This window comes from Esox lucius, chromosome 12 (genome assembly GCF_011004845.1).
Source record: "Esox lucius isolate fEsoLuc1 chromosome 12, fEsoLuc1.pri, whole genome shotgun sequence".
NCBI classification, from domain to species: Eukaryota; Metazoa; Chordata; class Actinopteri; order Esociformes; family Esocidae; genus Esox; species Esox lucius.
The window spans coordinates 4,179,820-4,190,173 of NC_047580.1; the positions used below are offsets into that span (position 1 = coordinate 4,179,820).

The window sequence follows — 10,354 nt, forward strand, 5'->3', positions numbered from 1 at the left end:
AAGATTGTTCCAGAGTGGATGGGTCTGTCAGAAGTGAGGATGGGGAGGGGTTCTCTGTGCAAGATTGCCCAGGAAAATAATGCAACAATTTAGAATGTTTCTCAATGTAGATTTCATAATCTACCGTACATAATATCATTAAAAGACTCAGAGAATCCGGAGAAATCTCTGTACGTAACGTACAAGGCCAAAAACCAATTTTGGATAGGAAACGTGTTGTTGAAATTCAAAGTGGACTTTTTTTTAAATGGGGTTGTACTATTTTCTATTAAATATAGGGATAAATGTTTTTCACATCATTGCATTCTGGTTAGATTTTTTGCAAGTCGATTTTCTTCGACTTTTTTGGAAGTGGGGTAATTTTGAATGTTCTGGCTTTATTACGAAAGTACATTTTCCTAACATCTTACAGTCTGTGCTGTATACTGTATAATGTTTCTATAACGTGCGCGTGTGTGTATAGGACGATTCTGAAAGGGCAGACAACGATGATGCAGATGACATGCCTGAGGTGCAGGAGACTGTAGCAGTGATCCCTGGCAGCACCCTCCTGTGGAGGATATCATCACGACCCCAACACTCTGCTACGGTAATGCAGATACTGACGCCTGAGCAAATGTACACACACAGTGCTTTCCCGACACGCCAGCATCCACACCACAAAATGCTCGATGTGTGAAATGCTAGAATGTCCTCCATGTACACCAGTCATGTGTACAGTCATGCTTGTCAACTTTATTTTCTCACCATTATCTGACAATACTGTTTTAACATCATTCCCTAATAATAACTATAAATAAGTATTCACTCAATTAACCGTTATCTGAAACTGTTCACGAATAGCCTTCCAGACTCCTAATAAAATCCATTGGCTACTAGGGATGCAACGGTACACAGTATGTTATTGAACCGTTCGGTACGCCCCCTACGGTTCAACACATAAATGTGAACCTCAGGGTTACGGTATGCTGGTCATTTTCCTATAATTTCCAAAACATGCTTATTATGCTGCAGACTACATGCACGTCGTAGATTCAGATCCACAGAACCAGACGCACAGCTTATGAACAGGTAAGGCGGGCAACTGCTTGAGGCCCCAGGCCGTTAGGGTGTTTTGAGGGCTGACAAACTTTACATTGACCACAACCCCCTCCCTCTTAAACAATAGAGGATTTGCAATGACATCTCCGTAGGAAACCTCCCTAAAGGCACCCTACAGGGATTCTGCAGGTTTCAGCAAATTCAAATTAAGACTTTAAATGCGACTACGAATTCTGTTGAAGATTAATTTAACAACATCATTCCACACAAAAAATACATAAGGACACCAACTCTACTGAAGTACCCACTGTTGTTAGAGCAGTGAGCCTACTGCTAACCTCAGCGTTACTGGCTGTACTTCACGGGACTGTCATCTGTGATGCGACTTGCCGGCCGTTTGTTAGAGGCAATTCACAGCGTTGTTTTTGTGTTTCTCACAATTCATATGGGATTCCACAGATTTAATTCCCATAAATGTGCCAAGTTAGAAAGACTTCTTGAAAAAACAGAGTGGGCATAGTTTTCTTTTCCTTGAACAGATTTCAACCCCAAAGCAAAGTTACTGTAGTTTTTCTTTTGAAATCACAATTTAGCCACTGCGGGCTGCCACTGTTGTTACAATAAGAGGAAAACACACAAACACTAGGGATGAGAAACCGAGGCTTATTGAACCATTTTTTTTTTTACGCTTCGAAGCTCTAAGCTTCCCAGTGCACAGCAGGGACATCTGCTGGACAAAGTGTAATATGACATGTTTGATTTAGACAGTATTTAATGTGGAGTGGTACACATTTTTGTGGGGTTTGCGGCCACCAGCCCTTACCTCGGTGCATTCGATGTTATAGTAAGGATGAACAAATAATTTTTCAAGTTCAATAAAACAGGAATTTGTGGTGGAGGGAAGGCTGACATTTTGCCTTCAACAAAATCGTATAATCTGCAACAGGAAGAATCTAACCTGTAACCATGTAATTATTATTATTTATTTGGGCACTGTGGGGTATTGTTCTGGTTTGAAAATGCTTCGGATGGCATCAATCACGTGATATTATTTGACAAAAATATATTGAAGTTTTAATCACATTCATATCATTTGAATAATGATTTTAAGGTATTGTCAAGATGACAACAACAGTGAGCCATTTTGGTCAAAAAAATCCCAAAAAATTCCCTTAACCTATTAGTAGTCTAAACATATCACAATATCAAATAATGCTAATGGAACATATCATAATGTTTATGTTGCCTGCTGTAAGGCCTAAACACAGCATTGTGCACATTATGGAAGTGTGAAATATCTGAAATTCAATTAGCCAGTGGAAAATGCGTATTGCACACTTTTTATTGTTCAAGCAGTTTAATTGACATGGACGGGTTATCAGTTTGAAATGTAAAAACGAGGGGAGCGCTGAGGGTTCTTAAATGTTTTGATAGTTAACAAATTAGGGTATACCCATGTCTCCAGGCACCACACCAAGGTCTTTGCCTGTGTGTATATATTGGGATGAAGTGTCTTTTGTATGTCTCTAAAACAATAGCTAACCAACCCAAATTAACATTTATAAAAGAGAATGCACTAGCATATTTTGATTTTATTATTAATACACATTTTATTAATATAGGCAAATAACTGAAGTGACATGTGAAAACAAGCCTATGAGACCATGGATTCCTCAGATGGTCTAATTGTGCCAATCAGTTTGGTCATATTCTATAGTATGTTTAAAGAACTTTAAAAAACATAGCATGAAAGTGTCACTTCAGTCTTCTTCAGAGTCATCTTCCTCTTCAGACGTCTCCTTCTCATCTTCAAGTTTGGTCTTTCTCTTCCTGGTTCCTCTTTCCATGATATCCGGCCTCCTTGCTCTGATGCTGACCTGATGCCGCAGCTGTATGGTTGAGTCAGTATCAAAGTCTTCAATGTCAAAGGTGGACAGCTGCACTGTGAGCAGGTCAGATAGTCAGTCTGACCTCAGACCTGACCTCCAGTCACTCTTTACTTGTTTAAATTAAATTGAAACCCCATTCACAGTCTGCTGTGGAGGCTGGAATACACAGAACTACTACAATTACAAGCTGAAGGAGATCAGGGCACTGGCCTCCCAGTCTCCAATTCATCTCTAGCCAGGTCAGCTGGTCCATGTTTGGATGCTGGTACAGACTGCTCTTGAGGATGGTCCACTGGTCTGGAATGAGATCCAAATTTGCAACAGAGGAGGCCAATAGTGGACCAAGGCTCATTGATGCATGTGGGGAGCAAAGCCTCGCCCGTGTGGTCCAATCCAACAGACAAGCTACTGTAGCTCATATTGCTGAAAACGTTAATGCTGGTACTGATAGAAAAATGTCAGAAGACACAGTGCATGTGACCATGCTGACCCCTGTCTACTGCCGACAGCACCTACAATGGGAACTTATTGGAACTGAATCACCCCCTCCGAATCTGGTGACTGGATCTTAAACAATTGCACATTTTAATCAATTACATACATCTATGCATGAATTATTTATCATTACTCCCATTATATTGAGTTATTAACTTTAGTCAACTAATTTTAAACTGAAAGTATCAATAGCCTTTGCCTGTAATGTGCCTGCTCAAAATGCAGAATTAGGCCTCTGACTCTGAGGAAGTGGTCCAGCGCCCTCAAGAGATGAGCAACCCACCTGGTACCTCCTACTTTAGTTGGAATGAAGCTGTTTTTTAAGTCTGCTCTATTGAGTGGGCTCTTGTGATAGAACACACAGAGGGAAAACAAGAGGTCATCCAACTTTGTTCATTGGGGGCAACTCTTCATTGCATCCTTAAATGTCAGCTCCAGCCTATAGGCTTTGCAATGGACACCCAGGATATAGGACTTGGCGCCACATAGCCTGCTGACCACTCCACTTCTGGCCCCTGTCATCACGGCTGCTCCATCTGTTGCAGAAGCAACTAGTTTCTCCTGCCAGCTCTCTTCATCCTCACACACATCATCATCCTTGGAATTGTGATTTAGTGAATTATAGGGGATACAATCTGTCTGCAAACAATTGTTCTAAAAATTACTGTCATGCACAAAGTAGATGTCCTAACCGACTTGCCAAAACTGTATTTTGTTAACATGAAATCTGTGGAGTGGTGGAAAAAATGTGTTTCAATTACAACCTGTAAACTTCCGACTTCCAACTGTACAGCTCATTTTCAATTTTAATCTTAACCAGGGTGTGGAACGGTTTCACCATAAATGCATCACACATTTCTGAGTGCTAGTGCCCTTTAAATGTTTTTCATCCCTGCCCCTCAGACAGCCTGAGTCTGCCACTGATCCTACTATTGGTCTCAGGAGTCACAGTTTGCAAATCAGTTCAGTTACCCAGTGGTCTTGGATCAGCTGGTCATGTCAGTCGATGGAACCAGCTTATTATCCTGACAGCAGTAACATTTACAATTATAACGTCAACTGAAATGTTAATCAATGCGACATCCAGAAGGTTCTATATTACAAGCAATTTCTCCCTTGCCCTTCAAGGTAAACATTATTTTACAATTGTTTGTGACAGGCTGAGTTGTGTTGCCGACATTAGTAGTCCCTCACATGGCAAAAGGGAGTCTTGGGAAATGAAGTAAACAGGCTGTTGGGAACATCAGGACCGATCAGGACATTCATGCTGGAGGGTTCATTTAAACTCTATAAAATGTACATTGTGATTTACCACTTAGCACCCTCACTTTTAGCCAGTGCTAGTATACACACACAATTGAATACCCAACATTTTGCACACACTTCCACATTTTAAGTTTTAATGCTTTATGGTAATTTTTTTCCCAGATGTATAACTTCACTAACTTTGCCATGTCGCTGAATGAGCTGGAGCCTGGCATGCTGGCCACCCTGGCCCCTACAGACTGCCGCCTACGGCCCGACATCAGAGCAATGGAGAATGGAGACATGGGTAATGAAGTCTTTTTGCAACCCCCCTCGCATTCCAGATTATGTTGTCCTCTACTGCCCTCTGGCTTACATTTATTATTATTTTGGGTTGTAGGGTTAGGTTAGGGTTGTGTATCACCTTCAGGAGGTCCATGGCCTGTGGGTAGCTTAAGTCAATGGTCCTTTCTGTGCAGATGAAGCCAGTCGTGAGAAGGAGAGACTGGAAGAAAAGCAGAGGTCGGCACGGAAACATCGTTCCAAGGAGGAAGAGGAATGGTCCACTAGGTGACCTGTCCTTGCATTTCTATATATGTTTGTGTGTGTGTGTATGTGTGTATATAGTTATATTAGTGACTTGCCTGTTTTGCATTGGGACTTGAATGGTAAAGTGTGTGTGTGTGTGTGTGTGTGTGCGTGTGTGCGTGTGTGCGTGTGTGCGTGTGTGCGTGTGTGCGTGTGTGCGTGTGTGCGTGTGTGCGTGTGTGCGTGTGTGCGTGTGTGCGTGTGTGCGTGTGTGCGTGTGTGCGTGTGTGCGTGTGTGCGTGCGTGCGTGTGTGCGTGCGTGCGTGTGACGAAGATACATCATGTCAGAACTTTTTCCACTTTTAATGTGACCTATAATGTGAACAATTCAATTGAAAAACAAACTGAAATCTTCGAGGGGGAAAAATTTAAAATAAATCTTACCTGGTTGCATAAGTGTGCACACCCTCTTATAACTGGGGGTGTGGCTGTGTTCAGAATTAACCAATCACATTAAAACTCATGTTAAATATAATTCATTACACACCTGCCATCATTTAAAGTGACTCTGATTAATCACAAAGTTTAGCTGTTCTAGTAGGATTTACCTGACATTTTCCTAGTTGCATTTCCTAAATAGACTCCTACCCAAAAAGACAGTGCTGTAATAAAATCCAAAGGTGCTTCAACAAAGTATTAGTTTAAGAGTGTGCACACTTATGCAACCAGGCTATTGTAAGTTTTTAATTTTTCCCCGTCAAAGATTTCAGTTTGTTTCTCAATTGAATTGTTCACGTTATAGGTCACATTAAAGGTGGAATAAGTTCTGACATGATTTATCTTTGTCTCATTCTTTTACATCTCACACACACACATTATGTGTGCGTGTGTGTTTTAGGTCTAACTAGACTCATGGGGATCAAATGTCCCCATGAGTATAGTAAAACCAAAAATAAATTGACTCATGGGGACCTTTTGCCGCTCCCTGTGAGGTAAAAGTCAATTTCCAGCTTTATTTTAGAGTTAGAATTGGGGTTTCTTTAAGGTCCAGGCGTTGTTGGTTAAGTTTAGGGTTAAGGTCCGGATTTACATCTAGGTATATTTTAGGCATACATTTTACTTTTATTGAGGTTAAGGTTAGGGTTAGGTTTAGGGTTAAGATTAAGGCAAGGGAGCATGCAATTTCTATTTTCTATATGATCACACTATTTTTACAGTGCCTCCAGAAAGTATTCTGACCCCTTCACTTTCTCCACATTTTGTTTGTGTTATGGACTTAAATTATGGTTTTATTTTTGATCATCAGACTGCACACACTATCCCATAATGACAAAGCAAAAACATGTTTTTAGAGATGTGCTTTCAGAAAGCACTGTATACTGTATACACATTTAATACATGTATATATTTGTTATTCAATAAGATACACATGTAAAACAAACAGGTTAGCAGCCTTACAGTATATCTTTTACAGTCAACCATAATAACATTAGTGTGTCTTCCAGATGGTTCCAGTCAGGCACGAACCCCTTCACCTCATCCCAGGACTGGCTCTATACAGGGGGCTACTTTGATAGAAATTACTCTGACCTGCCTGATATATACTGATTCAGGTGGCCTCCATGGAACACCTGCTGAACGCCATCACTCCCAGCATCTTAATCCCCCTGCCAGTTACCTGGCACTCCCCTGTTTTAAGCAGCACATGGTCTCCCACTGGAACTCTGAAGTGGCTGCAGCCTGTCCTTGTGTTGTATAGCACTTGTTAAGCCACAATCCCCTTCCCATGTGCTTACAATGGTGAAAGGATACAGTCATCAGGGATTTGAATGCTCCTTTGACTAATGATTGGTTTGGAGGTTCTTTGGGACTTGTTGGAAGCGACACAGGTGAAAGCAGATGTGAACAGACACTAAGCCTGGAGGAGAGGGTTTTGTTTCTTGAACAGGAGTGCCTTGTTGGTACCCCTAGCCCTATCAGACCTGTGTTGAATTCATATTTCAAATATTTGACATTTTTATTAAACTTTTCTGGCTTTAGCTTTCGGCACTACTGTGTTGGTTCCATCGTGCTTAACAAGCTGAACAATGTATTCAACCCAGGTCTGTATGTCACCTATATATACATCCATAGGTCAAGCTGTTCATCACTGCATTTGTCATGTAATGTAACTTGTAGGTAAGAGTAAGGATCATGTGACCATATGGGCCAATCACATACATGCATCTATCCACCATTGCCCAGGGCTCAGCCTGTGAATACAGCCAGTCCACTTGTAATTCCCCCAGCACAAACTATCCCTCTGTTACTCTACTTGCATGACTTTTAGCTTGCAATGATAGCGTCCCCTAGCTCTGTGGCCATGGCCTACATTATGTTCAGCTGCTCTCATTTACCTAGATAGAGTATTCAAATAATTGTAAGAAAGTAGTAATGACCATTAATAAGATTATGAGAAGAGTGAAATGTCTTTCTGTGTGTGCATGTATGTGGTTGTCCAAGTGCGTGTATGAATGACTAGTGATTTGTACAGAATCTAAAGCCATATGGTTAATTTCAACTATGACTTGCAAGGGTAATTTGCTGTGGACTTTTTGGCTATGATGAAATGAATGGATAATTGTAACTTCAATGACTAAATGATAGTGATCGCTAGAGCATAGGGTTTATCATGTAAGATATACAGTATGTATTTGTAAATAACTAAAGTCAGTGAGTCATTATAACGGTCTCCTTCCAGCTCAAAGTGAATTGATGGAATTATATCCAGTCATTGTGATTATCTGCTTCCCTTGTTTTAGGAACTCTATGCAGCTTTATACTACACACTCTCACAGCACATCTCTGTCCCAATGATCAGCCATTATGTGGAAGTTCTTATTTATGAAATGTAATATTTTTTAAACAGAAATACTTGCTCATACAATATGATTGGGGTATATATTTATTTTCTTGGGAATAAAATGCAGTTAATTGTCCTGCATTAAACATTATATTACATTGAACCCTTGTAGGTTAAGCCTGCATGCATAAATCAAGGTGTAAACGAATGTGCTTCTGCTCTAGGAGCCGTTTACCATGCAAATGTATAGTATTTGTCTAGTAAGACGTCATGTCAGGTTGACCATTGGGAATGCTCTCCAATCCAATATGAATCTCTAGATGTGAAACTTAGTGGGATTCAGATTGGATACCCAGCCTCCACTTCATTCCCTTAACCACAATGAGCCTACTCTCTTGAACTACACCACACTGTGCATTTTAAACATCCAAAATCTATGCAACCAACAAATAGATCAGATTGTCTCAATACCGTTTCATGTACACTAGTAATACACAGAAATTCACTTCAGTTCTGTCACCGGCAGACAAACGGACATTTAGATGACTGTATTGGCAGCTTATTTGACTGTAGATGAGAGCATCTCAAGTGATTGTGTGTATTTGGACTGCAGGTCTCCATATTTGTCTCTGAGGAAGGAATCTAAAGATAAACTTATAGTTTATAGCAATTGGATCTGTGTGCCCCTTATACATGTCCTACTTATTTATTTTCCATTTAGTCTGTGACGTCACCAAATCACTTCTATATCTTTCAGAAATATATTTGTTTTTGTAGAATTGCTGGTGGGCACCGGAATGTGGCAAATAGAAACAGTGAACCCAGAAATCTTTGGCTCATGTCTTAGCTTCATTTCTTTTCTTTTCTGTGGATGTACTCGTAAAACCCTTTTCCTAATTATTTTTTTAAACCTGCATTTAATACTTATGATTTAGGGTTATCAGGCAGGTCAGAGTGTGACACGTTCTTCTAACCCATTTTCTCAACACAGTGCTTTATTGTTGTCAATAACATGAAAGTGCAGCCGTGTGGGTTTCCACGGTGTGTACAGTTCCACACTACTTGTATTCATGCACTTCATCAGCGTTACATTGAATGCTAATTTGTTAACATTGTTTAGCAACTAAAGACTAATGTATCAACATTAAAATAAGTAGATTTTATCTTTGTGTGTTGTTTATTTGTCTAGCTGCCTTTGGTAAGGTATTCAGACTGTTGTGGCATTAAATCCCTTTAAAGTTTTCTTAGGTCAATCCTAGATTCTTCTAAGAGTAAAAGTTATTCTAACTTTCTCAAAAGTTTTCAAGTTCTGGATGTTCTGGCTGATATAGTCTTTGTTTATTTAAAGCAAGCCCATACCATGATGCAGCCGCCATCATGCTTGAAAATAAGGAGGCAGTTACTTGTTGATGTGCTGCATTTGTCCCATACAAAAGACTCTGCACTTAGGTTGGGATCATTGTGGCTAGTTTAAAAAATGTCCACCATGAATAATACCAGCAACCAGGGCCAATCACTATACAGCTCTGGCTGTTCGAGGCTTCTTTAGATTTATTTTAGCAGCAGGATATTATGCTGGCAGCACTCAGATTTTCTTTATCACAATAAAAGCCATAATTTAAATGTATAAGGCAATACAGTTAACAATCTAGTCTGTGAAAAAGAACAGACAAGAATAACATTGGAATGGACATCAAACATAAAATGTAAAGACTAGATAAATTTTTTACCGTATATATTTCAATGACTGCTTTTATTTTGGAAAAGAAAACCTGAGTTAGCACTGCTAGCATAATATCCTGCTGCTAAAAGAACGATAATGAAGTCTTGAATGGCCATAACTAATGGCAGCCATTCCATTCCAATGTCTGTTAAATTCCAACACAGGCACTCATTTTACTTAATTAGTTACTGATTAGGTGATTACCTGAACCAAACCTAATTTAACAAAGAAAAGTATAAAAACCAATGCTGTGGTCATCACTATCCTCTTGTAATATGACCAGCTGGATGGCAAAAACAGTGCAAGTAATACCTCAAAGGTAATTTGAATAACAAAACTATACAGCATGACAAAAGAGTTCAAAAGAAAAGTTTTGAGTAAGGAAAAGGGTTAAATTCTGGCTTTACTGGCAGAGGGATACTGTGAGCGTCAGGTTGCATCCATCCTGAAAAGACAGCGGTTCACAAGAACAAGGTCAAGCAACAGACATTTATGAACAACAAAGCTACAGACTGGCAGAAAGCGAAAACGACAGTCCACTGACCGAGATGACCATCAACTCATTCAAATGTTACTCAACAACTGTAGGAT

General features: G+C 39.9%; 1 protein-coding gene across 5 annotated transcripts in view; it reads left to right on the plus strand.

The window, feature by feature from the left end:
- The window catches only part of LOC105009434 (oxysterol-binding protein-related protein 2), a 44,007-nt gene extending 34,804 nt beyond the window's left edge, over nt 1-9,203 (plus strand). For all 5 annotated transcript variants that reach the window (XM_020051948.3, XM_020051945.3, XM_020051946.3 and 2 more), the window contains exons 11-14: nt 464-589; nt 4,854-4,977; nt 5,150-5,240; nt 6,704-9,203. In XM_020051948.3, coding sequence (XP_019907507.1) covers nt 464-589; nt 4,854-4,977; nt 5,150-5,240; nt 6,704-6,806 — 444 coding nt within the window. In that variant the 3' untranslated portion in view covers nt 6,807-9,203. The remainder of the gene's footprint in view (nt 1-463; nt 590-4,853; nt 4,978-5,149; nt 5,241-6,703) is intronic.
- The last annotated feature ends 1,151 nt before the right edge of the window (nt 9,204-10,354 follow it).